Source organism: Capra hircus, unplaced genomic scaffold, assembly GCF_001704415.2.
Source record: "Capra hircus breed San Clemente unplaced genomic scaffold, ASM170441v1, whole genome shotgun sequence".
NCBI lineage: Eukaryota > Metazoa > Chordata > Mammalia > Artiodactyla > Bovidae > Capra > Capra hircus.
In genome coordinates, this window is record NW_017189962.1 from 473974 (window position 1) to 498710 (window position 24737).

At 61.0% G+C, this 24737-nt stretch overlaps 1 protein-coding gene across 4 annotated transcripts in view; it reads right to left on the bottom strand.

The window, feature by feature from the left end:
* Positions 1 to 24737, bottom strand: part of RASA3 (RAS p21 protein activator 3) — an 82047-nt gene that overhangs the window by 13570 nt on the left and 43740 nt on the right. For 3 of the 4 annotated variants that reach the window (XM_018044975.1, XM_018044976.1, XM_018044977.1), the window contains exons 4-16: positions 18725 to 18819; positions 15391 to 15467; positions 10827 to 10907; positions 9205 to 9277; positions 8091 to 8167; positions 6614 to 6718; positions 5626 to 5782; positions 5022 to 5170; positions 4363 to 4477; positions 3875 to 3949; positions 3366 to 3489; positions 2952 to 3058; positions 2048 to 2125 (exon numbers count right to left, since the gene is read on the bottom strand). In XM_018044975.1, coding sequence (XP_017900464.1) covers positions 2048 to 2125; positions 2952 to 3058; positions 3366 to 3489; positions 3875 to 3949; positions 4363 to 4477; positions 5022 to 5170; positions 5626 to 5782; positions 6614 to 6718; positions 8091 to 8167; positions 9205 to 9277; positions 10827 to 10907; positions 15391 to 15467; positions 18725 to 18819 — 1313 coding nt within the window. Of the gene's footprint in view, positions 1 to 2047; positions 2126 to 2951; positions 3059 to 3365; positions 3490 to 3874; positions 3950 to 4362; positions 4478 to 5021; positions 5171 to 5625; positions 5783 to 6613; positions 6719 to 8090; positions 8168 to 9204; positions 9278 to 10826; positions 10908 to 15390; positions 15468 to 18724; positions 18820 to 21162; positions 21452 to 24737 lie in introns of those variants that run through there. The other variant, XM_018044978.1, reaches the window with a different exon arrangement.

Genomic DNA, 24737 nt, shown 5'->3' on the forward strand with positions numbered 1-24737 from the left:
TGGGGGCACGCGGGACCGTGAACTCAGGAGAACGGCAGGGGCTGCTGTCTGCAGGGCCTGGGGTGGGGGTGGGGTACGTGGGGCTGCGGACACAGGAGAAGGGCAGGGCTGCTGTCTGCAGGGCCAGAGGCTGGGGGCACGTGGGACTATGAACTCAGGAGAAGGGCAGGGCTGCCGTCTGCAGGGCCGGGGGCACGCAGGGCCGTGAACTCAGTAGAAGGGCAGGGGCAGGGGCCCTGTGAGTCACAGCTCAACCCTTTCCCAGCAGAGCCCAACGGACCCGCCTCTGAAGGGCGGCCATGCCACCAGCCCCTACACTGCTGCCCTCACGTACAGATTTCCCGGCCCCACATTCCAGTCTCAAAGGAGCCCTGTGAAAGGGAGACAGGTGAGCTTGGGCCTGGGGAAAGAGCGGCTGCCTCTAGCTGTGCGTGAACAAGGCTTTGGTCACTGGGCGGCACCCCAACTTCCTTAAAACGCTCAGGCTGAGAACGCCCAGCTGTGCAGTGCGGCTGGGCAGTGTCTGCGCTAAGGGCATACATCTGTGGATCCACATAGCAATGGGAGTGCCAGCCACTTACAGGGGACGTCACCATGCACAGGTGATGTCACAGCCCACAGGGGACGTCACCACCTACAGGACAGTCACCACCTGCAGGACAGTCACTACCTGCAGGACAGTCACCACACACAGGTGACGTCACAGCCCACGGGGGACGTCACCACCTGCAGGACAGTCACCACGCACAGGTGACGTCACAGCCCACGGAGGACGTCACCACCTGCAGGATAGTCGCTACACATAGGTGATGTCACCACGCACGGGGGACATCACCACCTGCAGGACAGTCATCACGCACAGGTGATGTCACCACCCAAGGGTGACGTCACCACCTGCAGGACAGTCACCACGCACAGGTGACATCACAGCCCACGGGGACATCACCCCCTGCAGGACAGTCACTACGCACAGGTGATGTCACCACCCACGGGAGACGTCCCACCGGCAGGGACAGTCACCATGCACAGGTGACGTCACAGCCCATGGAGGACGTCACCACCTGCAGGACAGTCGCTACACACAGGTGATGTCACCACGCACGGGGGACGTCACCACCTGCAGGACAGTCATCACGCACAGGTGATGTCACCACCCATGGGAGACGTCCCACCGGTAGGGACAGTCACCACGCACAGGTGACATCACAGCCCACAGGGACGTCACCACCTGCAGGACAGTCGCTACACACAGGTGACATCACAGCCCATGGAGGACGTCACCACCTGCAGGAGAGTTGCTACACACAAGTGATGTCACCACCCACGGGGACGTCACCACCGGCAGGACAGTCACCCCGTACAGGTGACATCACCACCCATGGGGGACGTCACCACCTGCAGGACAGTCACCATGCACAGGTGATGTCACCACCCACGGGGACGTCACCACCTGCAGGACAGTCATCACGCACAGGTGATGTCACCACCCATGGGAGACGTCCCACCGGCAGGGACAGTCACCACGCACAGGTGACATCACAGCCCACAGGGACGTCACCACCTGCAGGACAGTAGCTACGGGCAGGTGATGTCACCACTCACGGGGATGTCACCACCCATGGGGATGTCACCATCTGCAGGACAGTCACCATGCACAGGTGATGTCACCACCCATGGGGACGTCACCACCTGCAGGACAGTCAACACGCACAGGTGATGTCACTACCCACGGGGATGTCACCACCTGCAGGACAGTCACCACACACAGGTGATGTCACCACCCATGGGGACGTCACCACCTGCAGGACAGTCACCACGCACAGGTGAACTCACTGCCCAACGGGATGGTCACTGTGTATAGGTGACGTGACTTCACTGCCCACAGGGACGTCACACCTTCAGGGGATGCCACTGCCACCTGCTATTACCCTGTTCCTCCCAAGGGCGCTCTTACAGCCTTATACGGGGAGGCCAGACTGCGACTCTCCTCATCCTATTACTTCATGCCCTCCCTCGTGCTGAAAAGAGAATTAAATCAGTGACTCACAGACTTGGACTTGGACAGACTGCCTAGAGTCTGAATGGTCTTCGAAACAAGGGTCAGCGTCCTCGATGTCTGTGGGTCCTGCCAGAGACGGGAAGGTGACATTCTCTCAGACGAGCTGTGACTGAGCCCAGAACTGCCACCAACAAAAGGAAGGGCACCCCTAAAAGCTGTCCCGTCGCGAGTGTCATCTGTGGGGAGCAGCTAAACCCAGAAGCGCTGGGTTCTCAGGTCCCTGTGGACCCTCTGCCTGTCCGGTCTGGGAACTGCTGAAGAGGCGAGCCCTCGGGCCACCCACACCCAGTGCTACCAACCAAGGGGATCTCTGGCCACGTCTCCCAGGACCCTGCCCAGGGGCCCCTCGCCCCGGACACCGCTCACAGGCTGGACTCAAACCCAGGAACGGGCCATCACCCTGGGCTTTCCACCAAGCATGGGGGCCGCCTGGCACTTTGTCCATGAGGGCGTGGGCCTCGCTCACGGTCATGGAGGGAGTTCAGAAGTCCATGCTGACCACCCAAGGTCAGGGACACTCTGTCTTCCCCTGGGGGGGCAGAGTGGCATCAGCCCTCAGCTGAAGCCCTGGTCACACCATCCGACGGTTTTAATGACGTGACTTAGATCAGAATGTCTCAGCGCCTCCCCGAGATAAGGACTTGAGGGCCCGTGGCTCATCCATAACCCAGTCATCACATGGAGCTGTCTGCACCTTGCCCTACTCGGCTAGCAGCACCTTCCCTAACCTCCGCTGGTCCGCGGGGCCGGAAGGGTCAGGAGGGGCTGGGCGGGGCCGGAGCGCTGGGCGGGGCCGGAGTGCTGGGCGGGGCCGGAGGAGGGAGGACTGGGCAGGAGGGCTGGCCGGGTCTGGCTGACTAGTTCTCCTGAGCTGTGTTTGAGGTTCACTCACCGTGTGGTGGGGTGTGAGCTGGAAGAGGTTGGGGGACAGGATGGCTGGAGCGAAGAACCGCAGGAAAATGAAGCTGCTCACAGCTGTGTACCGCACGTCCAGGTCATCTGTGGTGCAGACAGACAGACAGACTCCGTCTGGCTTCCTGAGCCACAGGGAGAAACCGAGCCCGGGAAGAAAACTGGAGCCACTGGGACAAAGCTCGGCTGCGAGCTGCGATTCCCCAGGCAGGGCCTGGCTCCCCCAGGGGCGGGGGTAGACAGTGGAGTGTAGACAGGGGAGGGGCAGACAGGGAGCCCTCCACACTGGTGGCTGACCCCTCCCAGCAGCAACAGCTGGAGCCCTGACCCTGATGGGAGCTGCGAGTCCCCTGCAGCCTGGAGGCCTCTCCACAAGGCGCCCACGGGCACTCACCCTGGAAGCGCTTGGCGGCCGCCTCCCGCAGGGAGAAGAAGATGTCACACATGACGGTGGGGCAGCTCACTCCCGACTTGGTGATGACGCTGAACACGCGGTCCACAAACTGCCGCAGGTTCTCCTGCAAAGGCGGAGGGCAGTGCCGGCTGAACCCAGCTGTCCCGGGGCTGCAGAGCCGGTCGCTCACCCAGGGCCCTTGGGCGAGACTTCCCACCCCAGGTCAGGACCAGCGTGCTGTGGAGTCCAGACCCCACATCCAACCAGGGAGGGCGTAGGGGCACTTTGTGGCCCTGCCCCTGCCAACCAAAGGCCCATAGATGGCACCACGGGATGTGACCTCGGAAGGCCAGGACCCCTCTGGGCTCTTTAGAGGCACAGACAGTGTGATCCGCCTGAGCCGAGTGTCGTGGCTGGTGCCCGGTGACCCCCACAGCGCTGCAGTTCAGGTGCCCGGGGTCCCATAGCCCTGCCCGTCCCGAGCGCGCGGTGAGGCGCGTGGGTCTCACCATGTTGCTCTCCAGGCTCTCGCCGTCCTTCAGCCTCACGGGGTCGATCTCACAGGGCTTATGACTCTGGCAAATCTACAGAGAGCGTTGGGGACAAGCCACACGTGAGCTGAGCTGGGGCCCCGGTGGGCGGAGGCCCTGTGAGCTTCCACGGGGTCACTCACGGAACATCTCAGGGCTCAGTTCACAGAGCAAATCGGGATCTAGCCTCAGCCCTCCCAACTGCAGAGGACCCGCTCCCTGTGAAATGTTCTGCGGAAACGCCCCTCCCAGGAAGGGGACCCGGAGGCACGGCCTCCAGGACCCGGGGGGAGGGGGGGGCGTCCTCCCTGGGTCCTCCTGTCTGAGCGGAGCAGCAGGCTTTCTGAAGCAGTTCTCTAACTTGAAAGGGAGGGAGACTTGGGGCGCTCGGAGGCCACTCGGGAGGCTGGGTGGCGGTGGCGGCGGCTCCGGGCCCCGGGGCGCCCGGCCCCCCCGCGGGCCCTCACCTCCTCTATGGCGGGCTTCAGGGTGACGTGCAGATACTGCATGCCTGCCAGCTTCATCGTCTCATCAATGCACTTGGATGTCAGCGAGTTCCCTCGGAAGATCGTGTTGGGGTCCCTAGGGAGCAGCGTGGGTAGGGAGGCGTCCAGGGAGTGGGGGGCAGCCCTGGCCAAAGGACGTCTTGCAGCAGCCAGGGGTCCAGGCCTGCCTGCTGCATGACCAACCCCCCACCACTACGGCCACCGCGGGGCCCCCAGGGCCCTGCGCTTCAAGAGCCGCATCTGGTCTTCAGGGTCTCAGGACAGCCCCGGGGCAAAGGGTGGCCTCGCCACATCTGCACAGACTCGTATGGATCTTTCTGAGCTGTTGGTCCCAGCAAAGCCCACCTCCCAGAACAGTGGCAGGCCCTGAGGAGCAGGGACCCGGCCCCTGATGCCAGTTTCTTGCTGACCCCAGAGCCTCGACCTCGGAACCTAGCTGCCCCCGGGCACCCAGCTCCCTGCTCGCCCGCCGCCCACCTTGTTTCCAGGAGGAGAGGCACAGTAGTGAAAGAGCCAGCGTGTTGGTGAAGTCTGTGTGGCTGCCTCCAACTGCCTGGGCCCCCGCCCAGCCCCTCAGCAGGCCAGGACCCCAGAGGGTCTCAGGCCCAGCCGGCACTCACTGGGTCCTGCGGACCTCGGCGCTGGCAATGGCACTGATGAAGGGCACCACCCGGCCGTAATGCAGGAAGAGCCGCACCAGCGGGATGGCCGCCTCCTGCTTCTCCCTGCAGACCTCGCCCAGGATGTGGGCCGCCGATGCGGAGACAGGCTGGGGCAGGGTGCGGGAAGTGAGCCCCTGCCCGCCGGCTGCTCCAGGAGCCACGCCCACCACTCACAGGCAGCACAAGCCGCTGTGCAGAGGGCCCGCCCCCGACCCTGGGGTCGCAGTCAGAGAAACCTCAAGTCCCGGGCCTACTGGGTTCCCGTGGCTCTGGTGTGGAGGGTGGGGTTCCCGCGGCTCCCGTGTGGGGGTGTGTGGTTCCTGTGTGGGGTATGGGGTCTGTGGCTCCCGTGTGGGGGTGTGGGGTTTCTGTGGCTCTTGTGTGGGGGTGTGGGGTTCCCGTGGCTCTCCTGTGGGCTGTGGGGTCCCCACCCCCAGTAAAGAGAGACACAGATCGCCCCAAGCACTAGGCAGGCTGGGAGGTCCAGGCTGAGGGGCGGGGGTGGGGGGAGGCTGCCAGGTGCCGGGTGGAGGGGGCAGGGCCCTGGGGGGCGTGCAGGCACCTCCACGTCCGCCGACCTCAGCAGCAGGTCCCGCAGGGGGCTGTAGTAGTCGGAGGAGAACACATGGTCCTCCGTGTAGACCACGTTCAAGCGCAGGGAGCCCAGATCCCCTGGCTTCAAGTTCTTGCTGCCATTGTCCCGAGGCTGGAGGAAGTACCTGGGGCAGGACCCACGGACAGGCAGCATGAGGCCGCCGCTCCCCAGGGACCCTGCTGCAGTGGCCCTCCTGACACGGGCTGGTCAGTGTCTGAGGCGAGGGGACTCGGGGACACTCTGCGGGACACCCCCTGCGCATCCCCACCCTTCAGTGGCCGCCCCCCGCCCCCGCCCACAGAGTCCCTGCCCCGGGAGGGTCCCCCACCTGGCCCCCCACGGAGCTTGCAGGGGGGCAGCCCCCATGGTCGCTCTCTCTGGGCTGATCACAGAGCCACAGACTCAGAAGGGGGGTGTGGGAGTGGGAGGGACGGGCAGGGCCGTGAGCAGGGTAGGAGACTGCAGTAAAACCATTTTCCCTGGAGACTGAGCAGCCCCGGGTGGAAAGGCCCTCAGAAATGGACATTAGTGGGGAGGGAGGGCTCGTACTGCGGGCTGGGTGGCCCCAGACACAGGGGCACGCAGCGGTGCTCATGATGGACACCCTCGTCCTCCCGGCCCACCCACGGCCTTGCAGCACCCAGCTGCCCTGAGCACCCCTGCCAGGCAGCCTGAGGTGTGAAGCGGCTGAGGCACTGGCCGCCTGCAGGCCTCCCGTCCAGCCCCGTCCCAAGGCCAGGCTGTTGGTCAAGCAGGGCCGCCTGGGAACAGAAACAGGGATTCCAGTTTCCTGGGATGGACGCTCCCTGGGGCACAGCACCGTCTGCCCGCATGTTCACAAGTGAGTGGGCTCTGGGGTGAGGCGTGAGGCAAGTGATCTGCACCTGCCCCCACCCCAGAGATGGGGCAGGGTGGTGAAGCCACTATCGGGGCTGCCGGGCCGTGGGGGCCTCACCAGGCTTCGTGGGGGCTGGACTGCCGCAGCACCTTCAGTGGAACCCTCAGCTCCCCCAGGAACTCGTCCCCAAACTTCAGGTTGCTGGCGTTCCACAGGTCCACCCTGGAAGGCAGAAGGCATGGGGCCTCTTACCGGGTAGCCAGGCAATGGGAACCTCGAAGCCCAGAGCTGGGGCAGGACAGGCCCGCAGGCTACTCTGAGCACAGCTGAAGCCTGAGGTCCAAGCGCTCAGGCCCTTGGAGGGAGAGTGGCTGACCCAGAGCCCCAGCCCACGGCCTGTCGCTACGCGGAGGCTGGGCTTGCAGGATAGACCCCAGCCTGCCCCCAACTGAGTGTCAGAACCCCAGGCTTCAAGGGAAATCCTGACCCACAGGAACGCAAACTGAAATGGTGTCAAATCTGGAGAAGCCCTACAGTTCTCACGAGCATGGTGGTCAGACCCACTGTGGCTGCCCCAGACTCAGGCTTACAATCTGTCCCCAGACACAGGGGCGGAGCTGCAGCCAGGGAGGCAAGAGGGCTGGCGAGGCCAAGAGGGATGCCTGGCCTTGCTAGAGGCACCGCCGCGGGGCCCTGAAGCAGTGGAGCTGTGTGCCGGGCCAGGCCTCACACACAGAGGGGTTTGGAACTTTCGCACTGCACCCGGGAAGACACTGCAAAGTGGCCTCTAGCCACCTCCCAGCATCCTCGTGCTAAAATGATCCAGAAAACTGAGGCTCCTGTCTGTGGATGAGACAGTTACATCTTAGGCAGGCTGGAAAGGACTCCAGGGCCCTCGAGGAGGAGAAAGGGACAAACGGGCCTCGAGGAGGAGAAAGGGATGAACGGGCCTCGAGGAGGAGAGAAAGACAAACGGGCCTCGAGGAGGAGAAAGGGATGAACGGGCCTCGAGGAGGAGAAAGGGATGAACGGGCCTCGAGGAGGAGAGAGGGAAAAACGTTTTTCTACATTGCTTTGTCTTAGTCACATAACATTTTTTCTTAAACTCTGAGTTGTTATGACAACAATCTTTAAGACTAACTTTTTACACAACAATACAGAACAATTCATCTTGCTCAAAGGTGTGTTTTTCCTAAGCTCTGTACTAATGATTATATGAAAACAATATCTTGCTCAAGGACGTTTCTTCCTCTTAACGGGACCCTTCTGACTGACCTTGCTCTTAAGAGCATGCTGTGCGAGGGGGTCTGGCAAAAGTGCTAAAAGCCTCGATCAGACTCGCGAGGGGGGCACTCCCCACCCCCTTTCTGATGTCTGTGTCAGAAGCCTTCTCTCTCCTTTTTCACTGTAATAAAACTTCTGCCAGACAAAAGCTCTGAGTGGTCAAGCCTGGTCCCCGGTCCTGAAGCTAAATCTTTGGAGGTCGCGCTCCAACACTGTTCACCATAAGCTTCACGGATGGCGCCCAGTTTCCCAGCACAGCACAAGGGTCCAGCACTGCCTGGGGATCTTGACCCCGGACGCCCTCACGCACCGGATCTCCAGCTTGTCCACGCCCTCGTCCTCGAAGTCGAAGTGGGACTTGCGGCTGTAGCTGCAGGGCCTGGTCACCTGTGGGCACGGAGAGCGAGCGTCACGCCTCTGCCGGCCCTGGCCGCTGGCTCACTCCCGCACAGCCTTGCAGGTGCACCCCGTGAGGGAGGGCTGGCCACCTTTTCCTCCTGGCTACAACGAGCACATCCCAGGCCGGCACAGGTTCTTCACCCAGGCTCTCAGGCTGTGCCTCCAGGCCTCCACAGCCGCCCGATGAGGCCACCGTTGCCCATCCTTTGGAGGGCCCAGGCGGAAGAGGCCAGTGACCCCCCCGCACATCCTGACCCATCCCTCCGAGTTCGTTTGCAAAGTCCCCTGACAGCTTTCCACCCTGGCATTCCGTTTCCTGCAGCTCCAGCACTCCGTGCACACGCCTTCCAGCCCCACTCCAGAAGCCCCGCCCACTGCCCCTTGGAGGGCGGCGCACCTACTCTGCTCTGGGAGCCCCGATGGCATGGTCGCCACACAGGGGCACGGCTGCTCCGCCCGCCCCGCGCTGGGCAGTGAACCATGGAGATGGGAGGGAGACCCTCACGCTCACCTGTGGTGGCCTTTGTGGGGGGACAGTGGCCTCTCGAGCGTTACAGGGGCTGGCACCTCTGAGCAGTGGTTGGCAGTTCTATGCCAGCCTGGCCTACCCCCACCAGCCAACTGGTGGTTCTGGTTCTAAGGGGCAGTCGGGGGCTCTCGTTTGAATGCACCACTTCCACCCCCGAAACCCTCACTATTTGTGGTGAAACAAGCCTCCCTCTGCTGCTCAGGGGAGACTGGGTGGAGCAAAAAGCCCAAACCCAGCCAGCCAAAGCCCAAAGTCTTGGTCGTTCGGGAAGCGCTGATCTGGCAGCATCCAACACAAGCCCGGGTCCAGCTGGAAGCAGCAAGCAGCCTTTCTGCCCAGGGAAGGAGGGCGCTCCTGGGGGTTCACGCTGCCGGGTGGGAGGGACTCCAGGTGTGGGACAGCACCCCAGAACTCTCCGCAGCAGTGGCCAAGGGCCCTTTTGCCAAGGACCCTGGGGTGTGGGTGTCGATTGTGTTTGTGCCACTGAGACACCGACCTCGAAATAAAACACTTCGTCAAACTGGGGGTTGTTGGTCTTCTTCTTCACCTTCGTCTTCTTCGCTTCTGACCTGCATTCGAGGGGGAGGGGCGGACGGAGACACTTGGTTCCACCGAGGCTGGGCCACCCGGCCCTCCAGGGCACGGACCACCCAGCCGGCCCTCCAGGGCACAGGCCACCCGGCCCTCCAGGGCACAGGCCACCCGGCCCTCCAGGGCACAGACCACCCGGCCGCCCTCCAGGGCACAGACCACCCCCCCCCCCCACGCCACCCGCCCTCCACACAGCCCCCCCCCCACGCCACCCCCCCTCCAGGCACAGGCCACCCGGCCCTCCAGGGCACAGACCACCCGGTCGGCCCTCCAGGGCACAGACCACCCGGCCGGCCCTCCAGGGCACAGACCACCCGGCCCTCCAGGGCACAGGCCACCCGGCCCTCCAGGGCACAGGCCACCCGGCCCTCCAGGGCACAGGCCACCCGGCCCTCCAGGGCACAGACCACCCGGCCGGCCCTCCAGGGCACAGACCACCCGGCCGGCCCTCCAGGGCACAGACCACCCGGCCCTCCAGGGCACGGACCACCCGGCCCTCCAGGGCACGGACCAGCCGGCCCTCCAGGGCACGGGCCACCCGGCCCTCCAGGGCACAGACCACCCGGCCGGCCCTCCAGGGCACAGACCACCCGGCCCTCCAGGGCACGGACCACCCGGCCCTCCAGGGCACGGACCAGCCGGCCCTCCAGGGCACAGGCCACCCGGCCCTCCAGGGCACAGACCACCCGGCCGGCCCTCCAGGGCACAGACCACCCGGCCCTCCAGGGCACGGACCAGCCGGCCCTCCAGGGCACGGGCCACCCGGCCCTCCAGGGCACAGACCACCCGGCCGGCCCTCCAGGGCACAGACCACCCGGCCCTCCAGGGCACGGACCACCCGGCCCTCCAGGGCACGGACCACCCGGCCGGCCCTCCAGGGCACAGACCACCCGGCCGGCCCTCCAGGGCACAGACCACCCCGGCCCTCCAGGGCACAGCCCCCGCCCCCCAGGCCACCCCGGCCCTCCAGGGCCACCAGGCCACCCGGCCCTCCAGGGCACAGGCCACCCGGCCCTCCAGGGCACAGACCACCCGGCCGGCCCTCCAGGGCACAGACCACCCGGCCGGCCCTCCAGGGCACAGACCACCCGGCCCTCCAGGGCACAGGCCACCCGGCCCTCCAGGGCACAGGCCACCTGGCCCTCCAGGGCACAGGCCACCCGGCCCTCCAGGGCACAGACCACCCGGCCGGCCCTCCAGGGCACAGACCACCCGGCCCCCCAGGGCACAGACCACCCGGCCGGCCCTCCAGGGCACAGACCACCCGGCCGGCCCTCCAGGGCACGGACCACCCGGCCTCAACCACCAGCGGTTGTGTCTCCAGCACCAGATGGTATGCAAATCAGGACCCTTTACTGAGCCAGAAACACCCACGTGAAGAACAGGAAGGCTTTCTTCTTACAAACTTTAGGCCATGAAGGAAACAGAAGGAAGTGAGACCTACACAGCCTGCCTGGCCCACCTGCTTTCAGGAGGGAAGCCCCACCTTAGCGACCTCGCCCACGCTGCAGCTGAGGCTGTACTTGCCTGCACGGCCCTGCCAGGGTCACGGTGGCGTAGGGGTCACACTGCCCGTTCACGATGGGGAGGCCTTGGCACTCGAGGATGCTGAGGAGAGAAGTGGAGGTCAGGAGGGCATCTGAGGCCCAGGGGCCGTCTCTCACAGCCACCCTGAAGTCTGGGAGGGCAGATGTCTCAACAGCTCAGGCCAAGAGCCACAAGTCCCTGCAAAGCACCTCCCAGGCTCCCATCTAGTAAACAGAGATGGACACTCTGGTCAGCGGGCAGCAAGCACCTGTATGCGCCCACGGGAAGGACAGACACGTTTCCAGTGTTGGCTGAAACCAAAGCACAGGAGCTGAGGGTCGTGTCTACGTGGTGGACTTTCTGAGGACCTAGCCCAGGAGGCAGTCTCTCAGACGGCCCTGAACAGGTGAGAGCGCCAGGGTACAAGGAGCGCCTGTGACAAAGACCAGGTGGTCGGAACATCAAAAGGTCGCTGTTAATTAGACCCAGGCACCTCGGGTTGGTTGATCAGACCCAGGCACCTCAGGTTGATTAATTAGACCCAGGCACCTCGGGTTGGTTGATCAGACCCAGGCACCTCGGGTTGGTTGATCAGACCTAGGCACCTTGGGTTGAGGAGTCTAGTGCTTTTCCACACATGGGAAGATACGGGCAGGAGTCTGGGCTCACTGAGATCATTCCTCTGATGGGCATCTCCGCTCTTTGAGGCCAGAGTCCTGGGCTGTCCACCCTGAGACCGTTGGAGGAAGGCGCTGCTGGGGGCGGCTGCACTGGCTGCTGGCTTGGAGGCGCAACACCCTCTGTTTATGACACGGCAGGTGACGTCCTCTGTCGGCAGTGCAGAGATTCCAGAGCGAAGCCCCTGCCTTCCGACCCCAGGAGCTCGAGGGAGGTCTACGCAGCCCGGTCAGGCAGGAGGCAGGACTCGGTCTGTGCTCTCGGGGGCCTGAGGGCCCAGCACTGCAGGGGCTTCCAGCCCTGGCCTATGTGCTGCTTCCAACGTGCGCCTCAGGCAGGGAAACCCCATCTCAGGCTTTGCTCCATCAACGGCCCTGGCTCCTGGCTCCCTTTGGGTCTGGATCGTGGTCCACCAGCTCTTGGACTGCCCTTGTCCATCACCTGGCGCCCTGGTCTGTTGCTGGACAGGCCTTGCTCCTGCTTGAACTCACAGCTGGGTGCTGTGAGCCTCACATTGTCAGTGCCCGGGTTCTGGGCCCCTCTGTGCCGTCAGAGGCTGTGGTCTCTTGTCTGAAGAGACTGCTCCGCAGCTCTGTCCGGGAGGTGCTGGCGGCCTCGTGTGGGGACAGTGTGGTCTGCTGGGTGTCCGAGTGAGCGCGTGCTCTCTGCTGGGCTGGGGGAGACTCGAATGGCCCCCAGCTCTGCGGCCCCTTTGCCCTCAGCCCTCTTGCTCACCCGGCCCTGCGGGGCTCCACCCTGCCCATTCGTGCAGGTGCAGGGAGTGCCGCCGAGTGTGCCGCCCGCAGAGGATGCCCAGGTCCGTGTCTCTCCTCACTCGCCCTGGGCTCCGCTGGGGGAGCTCGCTGGCTGTCACCAACGCACGTCCAGGACAAAAGCGGGCCTGCGGTGACGTCGTCTGCTTCCTCCCGTGGGGGCCAACCCTGTCCGCATGGCTGCTGCAGACGGCGTCAGCTCTTCTTGGGTCTTTGAGGTGAGGGAGGGCACGTGTCCCACTGTCCCATCCTGGCTGGAAGCAGAGCCCTAACCTCACTCAGACGCCGAGGGTCTGAGTGTCCCGCCTTCCTGCTTTGGGGAGACCGAGGTCCCGTTCACGCCTGCAGACGGGCACCTGGTTGGCTTCTGCCCCTCGAGGGGCCTGGCGGTCCTGGCCCTTCACGGGACCTCCTCTCTCCAGGCAGAGCTCCGTTGCTCCCGCTCAGCGAGTGGGCGACCCTCTCTCCGTTTCTGTGCCCACTGGACGGGGTGGGCTTTAGTAACGTCAGCGAATGTCTTTCCCTTCCACCCTTCTTTCTGGAATGTCGGCCTTCTCTCCCTACTACAGATCTGGTCTGGGGTCATGCTCCTCCCTCTGTGAACTAACTTCTCACTAAACAAGAATCTTGGGCACATTTCCAGGGATGGGCATGAAGCCGTGAGCTAGCCAAGGGCTCCTGTGAGGGGCCCAGGGAGGGGCAGACACCCCGAGGGACCCAAGGAGGGGGCTTGTGTGAGGGGCTGACACCCCGAGAGGCCTGGAGAGGGGTTTGTGTGAAGGTGACACCCTGAGAGGCCCAGGGGCTTGGTAGCCCAGCAGCCACAGTGAGACAGTGGGTGGATCTCCCTGGGAGGAACATACAGGGTGACCCGCCGGGTGGGAGGAGGTCCTCAGTCGGGGGGCAGGAAGCTGCGGCCCTGGGGCTAGAAGCAGGAGGAGGGACTCACTTGCCCCACACTGTGCCAAAGGCCCAAGTTCAAGGCTAAAGGATTCTGATCACATCCAGTTGTGAATCAGGAAGAAGGCAGGAGGGTGGGCTCACTCTGGAGCCTCAGGGACAACGGTGTCCTGGCAGCAGCTTAGTCGGAGAGCAGCTCCTCACGCACCTGGCGTCTCAGAGGCATGCCTGGACGTGGGGCCAGCCGCCTGCCAGACAGCCACCTGCCGGCTGGCACCCCCCCTCCTCACCGACCAGCACTCGGAAGGCTCCGAGCAGACAGCATGACTGCAGCCACCCAAACATCTCAGAGAAAAGGAAACCCGACATGCTGCCTCCCAGGTTGCACACGGGAGACCCATTCTGGGCTCATCAGCCTCCTCCCGGGGACATCGCTGCACCAGCTGCACAACCTGGCGCTCGAGCCTGTTCAGAGCCGTCTGCCCAGAGCCCGTCTCAGTGGGAAAGGCACAACCCAAGCTGAACTCACAGAAACAGTGCACACTCACTCCTGCAGACCTGCAGGCACACTCACACGTGTGTAAACTCACCCTTGCAGACCCGCAGATACACTCACACAGGCGCACACTCACCCCTGCACACCTGCAGCCACACTCACACAGGTGCACACTCACCCCTGAACACCTGCAGATTCACTCACACAGGTGCACACTCACCTCTGTACAGCTGCAGCCACACTCACACAGGTGCACACTCACCCCTGCACACCTGCAGCCACACTCACACAGGTGCACACTCACCTCTGTACAGCTGCAGCCACACTCACACAGGTGTACACTCACCCCTGCAGACCTGAAGATTCACTCACACAGGTGCACACTCACCCCTGAACACCTGCAGATACACACACAGGTGCACACTCACCCCTGCACACCTGCAGCCACACTCACACAGGTGCACACTCACCCCTGCACACCTGCAGCCACACTCACACAGGTGCACACTCACCCCTGCAGACCTGCAGATTCACTCACACAGGTGCACACTCACCCCTGCACACCTGCAGCCACACTCACACAGGTGCACACTCACCCCTGCACACCTGCAGCCACACTCACACAGGTGCACACTCACCCCTGCAGACCTGCAGATTCACTCACACAGGTGCACACTCACCCCTGCACACCTGCAGCCACACTCACACAGGTGCACACTCACCCCTGCAGACCTGCAGATTCACTCACACAGGTGCACACTCACCCCTGCACACCTGCAGCCACACTCACACAGGTGCACACTCACCCCTGCACACCTGCAGCCACACTCACACAGGTGCACACTCACCCCTGCACACCTGCAGATTCACTCACACAGGTGCACACTCACCTCTGTACAGCTGCAGCCACACTCACACAGGTGTACACTCACCCCTGCAGACCTGCAGATTCACTCACACAGGCGCACACTCACCCCTGCACACCTGCAGCCACACTCACACAGGAGCACACTCACCCCTGCACACCTGCAGCCACACTCACACAGGCGCACACTCACCCCTGCACACCTGCAGCCACACTCACACAGGCGCACACTCACCCCTGCACACCTGCAGCCACACTCACACAGGAGCACACTCACCCCTGCACACCTGCAGGTAGACACCCACAGGGGCACACTCATTCCTGCACACTTGTACACACACATGCACACTGACCCCTACAGACATGCAGGCACAGACCCACAGGGGCACACTCCTTCACACTTGTATACACACACCTGCAAGCACACACTGACTAGTGCACACTCACTCCACACTTGCATGCACACCGTCACACAGGTGTGCACACGCATTCTTACATACCTGCACACAGTGATGCACACATGCACACTCACCAAGCATTATGGGTAGAAGCAGCTGAGATTTGGGGGTTGAGGTCAGAGGTCAAACCCCAACTCACCATTTCCTTGAGCATAAAGTCAGGGGCGTGACCCCAACCTCTGGTAACCGTCACCCTGAGTGACTGGTTACTTGCAAAAACCAAACATGCCACCTCCAGGGTGAGCGTGTGCCTCACGAGGATGTTCAGACCATCTCTGGGGAAGCCCCGCTTCTGGGAATCCTGACTCATCTGTTTATAAATCATGACCTGCCCACTGCCTGGGGTCAGGTTCAGGGCCAAGCAGACCGGCGGTGGGGCCGTCCCGGGTCTTACCGCGTGGCCACTTTGTGGCAGATGGCGCCTGAATCGGTGATGACCTCACTCAGCCTCAGCTCCAGGTGGACCTTGCCCTGGAAGGCACAAGGACAAGGGGTCATGGGGGCCATGAGCAGCGGGGGCTCACGGGCTCCCATCAAGGACTGGTGACACCTGACCCTGCGTGGCACCCACGGCCCGTCTCCCTGCCCAGCTCAGATCCCAGGGTTTATGTCTTCAGCCCTCCTGCTTCACGTTGGGCAGGATGTTAACGCAAGTGCTGCGTCAGAAGAAAGAAAAGGAAAAGGCCCTGAGGGCAGTGTCTGCAGCACGTCCGGCTGCTGCTTGGGCTAAGCTCACTGCACGCTGGGGGCCTCGGGCACACTTGGTGTCTCTGTGTCCGCCATGAGGCTGGTAGGAGGGCAGGAGCCTCAGCCCTGCTCTTCAGGAAGGAAGTCAGTGCTCATGGATGCTCTGGGAGAAGGGGGCAGGGCTGGAGGAACACAGCTGGACTGGGGCTGTGTGTGCAAAGGGCCCCTGGCTGAGGACAGCAAGTGGGCAGGACGGACAGGTGGACACAGCCAGGGCGTTATCAGGGCTGCAAACAGAGTGGGGAAGACCAGCCCCCAAAAGTGCAACAGGAGGAGCACGGTGCGGGCGCTTCTGTGAGTGAGTGTGACGTTAAACTGGACTGACTTTCCTCAGAACGGAGCGGCACTGGGTCACTGTCTCCAAGTTTCTTTCCGAAACCTCCCACGGACACAAAGGCCATTGGCTGCTTGGCTGCACACGTAAGTGTCCCCTGGGCTTGCTCTGACCCCAAAGGGAGCCATGCCCTGACCTCTCCAGGGAGGTGGCTCCAGAACCCCTGCCAGGCTGAGGGCTGGGGTGGTCCCCTTCCCACAGGAGGGGCAGCTGAACCTTGCTCATTAGCTGTGAGCCCAGGCAGGATGTAGTGAGACTGCCGAGGCCTCACTCTTGCATCACGCTGGTCTGAGAGAAGAGAGACTGGGGCAGAGCGCTGAAAATGCTGACTTCATAGGCTTCCCGTCTCATTTAAGGGGGACAATGACTGAAGAGCATCACAGACCCGGTCACACGGAACATCCACTGGGACAGACCAGCCTGGCTTCAAACACACGTCAGCAGGTCTAGAAAGCATCGCGGCCACTCTCAGACCACGCTGGAAACTGAACTAGAGCTCAGTGACAGGCAGAAAGCTAAAAATAACAGAATACACGGAGATTTTCCCAAATAACATTCCCAAATAACATTCGCAAATAACAAGGGGGCCAAGGCAGAAGTTTCAGGGATAAAAACTTTGAATTTGTTTCTTTTCCTAAGTTGACATGAAATTAAGCATCAAGATTTATGAGATGCAGCCAAAGCAACATTTAGAGGGAAATTCAAAGCAGTGAACCCAGATATTGGAAAAGATGGAAGGTCTAAAAATCAGTAATCTAAGCTTCCACCTTAGGAAACTAGCAAAAGAGAAATTAAGTCTAAAGTGCCAGAAGAAAACAAATAACTTGAGTCAAAGCAGAAATCAATGAAACCAAAAACAGGAAATCAATAGAGAAAATACATAAACCCAAGCTATTTTAAAAACAACAGTGAAATTGGTAAACTTCTAACCATGCTAAAAAGGAGAAAGAGGACACACGTTACTAGAACCAGAGATGAAAGCGAGGCATCGCTGCCGGCTCCAGGAGAGCAGCTGTGGTTCTGACAGCGTGGCTGAGAGCCCCAGAGGGGCCACGCGCGCTCGCGTCAGCCCACAAGGGCACACGCAGGCGCACCGAGGCCTGGCGGGGCCCGGGTGGCGGCGGGGGCCCTGCCCAGGTGCACGGCTGTCGGCAGGCGGGGTCCGGGGAGGGACAGGGCCCAGACCCCACGCGTCTCTGAGTGGGAACAGGCTAACCAGCACGCCCTGGGAAGCCTTTCCTGTGACTTCCTATGACTCGATAACGACTTCAGAACTAAAAGCTAAGCTTTTCCAAGAAGGCAAGAGCAAGAGAGCCCTGCGCTTGCCGCCAGCGCGGCGTCTAAATCTGGGGGCTGAGCAGTGGGTCGGCTGCGGCTGCAGGCGGAGTCTCTCGGGAGCAGCAGTGACGGGAAAGTGCGGGCGGAGGCAGTGGGGACACGCGGCACACGCGTCTGACCGCCTCCCGAGGAGGGGCCGCCCGGCCACCGAGCAGCGGCGGCCGCTGTCGTCCTGCAGCGTCGGCGCCAGTCGGGACTCGTCACCGCCCCTGCTCTGAGTGATCACAGGCCCCGCTGCCTCCCGCAGCACGTGGGGCCTCGGTCAGAGTCGACCAAGCGTGAGCACCCTCACCACATCCTGGGCATCTCAACGCACCCCTGTGCCATCTCTCTGTCACAGTCTGGGCGTGGCCCAGTGGTCACGAGGCGTCCACAGCAATCCTGAGCCCCGGCACACAGCTCCAAGCTCAGTGGAGGCCCCGGGTCCACGAGGAGGCATGTGGACACTGGGCCAGGAGCCTGGGAAGGCCTCCTGGGGCCCCCAGAGGATTCGGTCTGTGATCCTGCTGTTTGACCCCCGGGAAGGCCTCCTGGGGCCCCCAGAGGATTCGGTCTGTGATCCTGCTGTTTGACCCCCGGGAAGGCCTCCTGGGGCCCCCAGAGGATTCAGTCCATAACCCTGCTGCTTATAAAACCTCGTGTGATGGGGAGGAAGCCGAGGCCCAGAGCACCAGGGCCACGCTCCGCTGAGCTCAGTGCAGGCCAAGCTCAGCGCAGACTGGGGCTACCACGCTGCTGCTGGCAGAGGCTCTGGTCTTGGAACCAGGCGCGGCCTGGGCTCGGGGACAGGCTGACCAGGAGCACAGGCAGGGTCACCAGGGAAGAGAAGATGCAAGCAGGCCCCGCAACGAGCGTCTCCTGGACCCTGGGCCCAGGCAGCGGCCCTGCTGGGGGGAAGCCCTGGGCCTGGTCAAGGTGGCACTCCCAGTTAACATATGGCTGGGGCACCGGGTGGGCCCTGGGGATGCTCAGGCCACAGGGCCTTCATCACCCCTTCAGTCCTTCTTGGGGCAGGGAGCCAGGACACACGTGGGCACCTCCAGTAGACAGAGGCCCACAGCCTTAGGTCTTTTCACCTTACTCTCTATTTTCCATTATCTGTTATGTTCTTTTGCATTTTACATTTTTAAGCTGCACAACTAAGTCTGACAGCAACCGATGGAATAAACAAAACGAGCCACCCAGGAGGACACACCCGGGGACAGCCTGCTGCCCTTCCCGCTGAAGACCAGAATGCTGCCGCAGTCAGGCCACAGTCAGGCCTCCGCCGCCCCGAGGCACCTGGGCCCGTGGGCTCCCTGAGCCTCACCTGCACTTCGGAGTCAGCGTCCACATGCTGCAGCTGGAACCACGTGTCCCTGTTGTGGTACCTCTGCAGGTCTTCCTTCTGGATGGCCACCTTTCCTGGAAGACCCAAGCAGAGGAGCCCAGTCATGAGGGGCCGACCTGCCCGCCCGGCTGCCCGGCCAGCAGCGTCTCCACCCTCAGCGTCAGCCGTCTCAGACCGAAACCCGGGATGAAGCACTGGGAGACGGACAGTGTGGTAGGTCACAGGGGCCGCGTTCTGTCTCGGAAGTGCCACGTCCACCCGGACACACCCCGTCACTGCCATGGCGTCCACAGCCTGGGGCTGGGCGGGCTCCTCCTCCCATGTCACCCAGACTGTGGCTCAGGGCACCTGGGGGAAATCTGACAGCTCGGGGGGCAGCTCTGCCAGGGGTGCTGCCCGGGCCCGCGGCGGGGCGTGGGATGGGGTGAGGGGGCAGGAACTCAAGGCAGCCACGTCACAGCCCCTCCTGCCCCAACATCCATGCTGTGGCACGTGGTGGGTGGTGTCTACTGAGGACTTTGCCGCAGGTACCCCGGAAATGTGTGAGCTCGCATGAGCCATGGCTGAGAACTCACACGTGTGCACATGTAGTGTGTGTGTGTGCTTGAATGAGCTGCAGCTTAGAACTCATGCGTGTGCACACCTAGCTCATGGGAGCATGCACAGTCGGCTCACAGTGTGTGCACATGTGTTCCCATCAGGCCTGCGGAATGAGCCGGTTATCACCTGCCTGGGTCTACGAACCAGTGTCTCTCGACGTGTGATCATGGGCCCCCTGCATCCAAACAGCTGCAGGGCTTTCTAATGCAAGTTCCCGGGCTTGTTCCAGAAGAGAAAGCAGCCTCCGGGGTGGAGGAATCTCCAGAGGAATTCCTCCTGGAATCTGCATTTCCACAAAGTCTGCAGGAAACTCCTAGGGTCCCAAAGCTTGAGGATGCCAACTCTCAACAGCTTTACGTTCCTGACACAGGCTTGGTACTGAGGAGTCAGAACGTCAGGAAAACGCACACATAAACATGCGTGTGTGACGTGTACTACCTGGTCCAGGATCGCAGTATTTAAATATTTGTCTACAACCATCATGCATTGTCCAGTCACCTTTTTCTTTCCAGGAAAGCACAGGGGCAGTTAGCAGACGCGTGCCCACAGCGGGGAGTGACCGAGGGCACCAGGCTGCCCACCTCCCCACACTCCGTGGCCTCGAGCACAGGGACCACACTGTCCAGCAGGGGAGGGGGGAGCCTGGCCACGTGAGCACCCTGTACACGTGTGTGTGCACATGTCCACATGTGCACACATGTCCTAAATACGCGGTAAATCATACGGAAACAGGAACAATAAAGGACAACATAAAATTAAACGTTTTAAAAATTCAGTTGCTTCCTTTTGGAGCTCAGGACACACAGCCTAACTCAGGACCAGTCTCGTCACTAAAGACAGCACGACTGAAGAGCCCGGAGCTGGCGGGCCAGCCCTGCCCTCACCCAGGACACGCAGTCCTCCTCTCCGAGGAGGAGGGCCCCATCTCGGGCTTCCGCGAAGATACGTGCCGGCTCTCATGAGACAGGAGCACTGGCGGCCTCACAGGGGGGCTGCCTCGCGGTCCCCAGACCTGCTGTCCCCTTGCTTCGTCCAGCAGCTGTCTGGGGGCAGGCGGCAGGTTGCTGACGCGGCCCGGTCCCTGAACAGGCGGCCTGTCCTGCGAGGCTCCGGGCCTCCTGCCTCGTCAGGTGCCTTGCCTTCCCGTCTTTCTGCCTCGTGCTTCTCCCAGACACCGTCCCACCAGGCTCTCCCACGATGCGCCCTGCTCTCTGGCTCCCCTGGGAGCTGTAGGTGGCCTCGCTGGGGCCTGGCCCCATCTGCCAGGAGGGGGAGGCTTGCGGAGAAGGACGTCCTGCCGCTGGGCTTGGGGGCTCAGGAACGCACCCACAGTACAGGAGGCGGTAACAGAGCCAGGGCAGAGAGGAGGCGTCAGCCCCAGAGGGCCCCGCACACTCTGCACCCGCAGCCCTCCTTTGTCTCAACCCTCCTCCGAAACCCGCTGTCCCTTCCCTAGGGTGCGCTGCTAGCCCGCGTCGCCAGCTCCTCCTCATCGCTGAGGAGTCTCCCCGCCACATGCGCTCTAAGAGGAATCGAAAATGCTTGCTTCTTCTTGCTAGTCTATCTTCTGTCTAGTTTTGCAAGGGCACTCAGAGTACCCAGGTAGGTGAGACAAGGTTTCTGCCCCGCCGTTTTCACACTCTGGACTCCAGACATCGACAGATGCCCCTGCCGGGCACAGGCAGGAAGTCAGAAACGAAACAGGGACACGCCGTCCCGAGAGCCGGGGGCTGCGGCGCCGTCCCCTGCCTCACCTCCGTCCCCTTGCCCGCTGTCCCCGCAGCACGTCAGCACGTCCACCATGGACCTCCGCTCACCTCCCACCATCACACGCGGTGGCTCGAGGCCAGCCCTCTGTCCGCCTGCACCGTGGACGCAGCACAGCTGGCTCCGAGGGTTAGCACCGATCCCTGCTCACGTCGACCTCGCTGGCTCAGCTCTGGCCACGCGAGCAGGATCCTGTCCCCCACAGGCCTCACAGGGCACTGAGGCCACGGCACTCAGAGTCAGATGAGGAGCCCATGCCAGCGAGGGGGCAGAGGGCACAGGCACACAGCCGGAGAGGCTGCCGCAGGGGGCAGGCCCCAGGAGAGCCGAGGGCGCAAGTCACGGCAAGGAGGGCCTTCCTCCAGTCAGCATCAGCAGCCCGCCCCAGGCTCCTCCCCCGCCACCTCGCCTGGTTTTGGGGGGCATCTCGCGAGGGCCTGACGTGAGCTCCCCCTCCTCTGACTCCTGTCAGCAGGCAGAGCCCCCAGGAGAAGACCGCTACGTCTCTGCTTGGCTCCTACAAAACTCTACCCTTCTCCCCGATGGGAATATGACTTTAAGTCTTGCAGGCATGAAGCCACAAGAAACAAACATTTCTTGGAACTGAATTGGGCAACACATTTCATTGAAAAGGGATAAAGGAATGTTCAGATTCCATGATTAGTTCAGCTGGGTAGGAGGGCTACATTTGAAGTTTGAGATTTTAAGTAGCCACAGTGTTTTCATGGTTTTTTTACTGGAGTAGGGAGGAGCCACATATTTAATACTCACATGACTTCTACGACTTACACATCAGTACTACTCTTTATTTTTGGAAGTGCTTAATTCAGATTTAAGTGGGTATCATAGAAACACAAAATAAAATCTGGAACATCCAAAAGGATACAAAATAGAGCCAAGAAGAAGCTTGTCTCTCCCCTGCGACACAGGTTCCACCTTGCGGTCACCTCTGTCACCAGCTGCCAGCCTGTCCTAGAGGCTGACCACGTCAAGAACATACGGGCGTGCACTTTTTACATGTCAGAGGCAGTGCTTCCACAGGCTGTCCTGGGGAGCACCGACCTGCAAACCACTTAAATGTGCCCCATGTGTCATGATCCGTAACTTCCCTGATTGATCTGGGTGACATCAGGTCACTGTATCCCCTGGGCCTCACCCACTCAGGAGGACAGACTCAGGACCCACTGAGGAGGAAAGGTGAACGGCCTTTCCACCACTAAAGCCCCTGTGTGTTACTTCTTCTGGTGGCACTATACCTGCTGGGGTCTGTTCTGAAGAGAGAAGCATGCCAGGCAGTTCAAGACGGGGCATGTGACAAGGGGACAGTCACGGGGCAGGGGGCGCAGGAAGGCGGGCAGCCAAGGGTGGCTCCTTCAGGACGGCAGCTGAGGAGGGACAGCTGGACGCGTCCCAAGACAGGCGGGGGCAGAGGCACTCTCGCACTCCTGTTCCCCTGGTGTCGAGCAGGCGCACGGAGGCAGGGAGAGGAAAGGGGCCTGCAGACTTGAAGGCAAGAAAGAAGCCTCTACTTACAGAATCTACAGGAAAGGCTACTAGAGTGGCTGTGTTCAGCAAAACCCCAGATACAAAGTCAGCACGTAAGAATCAAGCGTATCTGCGCACAGAAGCGATGACAGTGGAACCCGAAACTGAAAAGACAAGACACGCCCATAAAACGGTGGCCTCATGGCTTGAGGCTGTGGCGCGCTGCGTGGGAAACCTGTCTACAGCGCCAAAACCATGAGCAGAGGGACAGATGTATATATAAACACACACACATGCACGCACGCACACACACGCACGTGTGCACACGCACATGCACGTACACACATGTGTGCACACACGTGCACACATGTACACACATGCGTGCACACACACATATACACACATGCACACACACACTCCCCACACATAAGTGTGTGTGTGCATGCAAGATGTGTATGCTGAGAACACATCACAAAACCCTGATGAAAGAAATTAAAGACCTAAGGATGTGGAGAGACATACCATGCTGGAGGGTCTGAGACTCAATTTTCTTAAAGTGTTAATTCTCCCCAAATTAATCTACAGATCAATGTAATCTCAATTATTTTGGAAATTGAGAAGTGGATCAAAAATGTAAGTAACAATTCAAAAGACCTAAAATAGCAAAACAAGTCTGAAAAAGGACAGAGCTGATGAGCTCACAGGACTGATTTAAGACTTACTGTGAAGATAAAGGAATTGAGACAGTGTGATGTTGGTGTGAGGAAAGGAGTGCACATCAGGGGAACAAAACACAGGAGCCACAGCTAGACCCATGCGTGTAAAGTCAATCGAGTCTCAAAAGACGCTAAGGAACTTCAACTGGACATCTATAAGGAGAAAAACAAGCCTTGCTATATGTAAAGTATACTTAAAATAGATCTAAATATAAGAACTAAAACCAAAAACTTTCTAGAAGAAAAAAAAAGAAGATCTTCACAACCCTGGAGCAGGAAAAGCGTTCTCAGACATGACACCAAAAATACAAACTATAAAAAGGTCTTTATAAATTGGAGTTTATAAAAGTTAAACCTTTTGCTCTCCAGAAGACACTGGTTAGAGAATGGGAAGACGAGTCAGAAGCGAGAGGGGAATGCCTGCAGGCGCAAGTCCGGAAAAGGGTCCGCACCAGAGCACAGCTTAGGCCTGGGAATCTCAACAAGACAGCCCGACTGAAAGCGCAGAGGACTCAACAAGTCGCCAAAGCAGAGACGGAGGGCAAACAAGCACACGAGAAGATGCCCAAATAGCTCTTCATTGTGAAAAAGCGGGAAAAACTACAGTAAGATACTGCCCGCGTGCTAGAATGAAAATGAGCTGAGAATAAAAGAAGCTGACACAGGCGCCGGGGCAGAGTCGAGACGGGGCAGGAGGGGAGCGGCGCCAGTTTCTGCCGAGGCAAAGACACACCGCGGGGAGAAAAACGTCCTCCTGCTCTTGCAGGTTCTCTGGCCTCTGCAACAAAAGAAAGAAAACGAGGGAAACCAGACATGTTTATTAGCATGCATCTCAGATATGTGAGGGGAAGCCTGGCGATGAGTAACTCCAGGAGGCGGCAGCAGCTCAGAGCATCCCCACCTGAAACAGTCAGGGGTTTTCAGAGGAGTGATGACACAAAGGAGGGGCTGCAGGGAGTCCGAGTTTCAGGGGGACTAGAGGCTCAGAGGGCTCGCTACGTGGGCGCCTCGGGGGGCACCTCCAGGCTGATCGGGATCTGGACTTGTTCCGGGTTGCAAGGCAGAGAGATTTCCATGTGTCTGCTTCTTCTCAACTGCCTTCAGCTCAAACAATTCCTCATGCCAAAGTGGCCTATTCGGGATGGCAAATTCTGCCGTCTTCTAAGGCCTACAGAATGCCCCAGCACTCTCACTCCTAGGTATTTTCTAAGGGAAGTAAAACCATTTGTCAACAAAGACCTAGGCAAGAAAATTTAGGGCAGCTTTGTTCACAGTCACAAAACACTGGACACAACCCCACCCCCATCTGGTGATGAGTGGGCAGAAGCGGCCTTCCCTGTGCTGGGCTCAGTGCACTCTACAGCTCAACAAGCTGGCCTACGGACCAGGGGGCCAGGCTCTCACAGCAAACCCCGGCCTTTCAC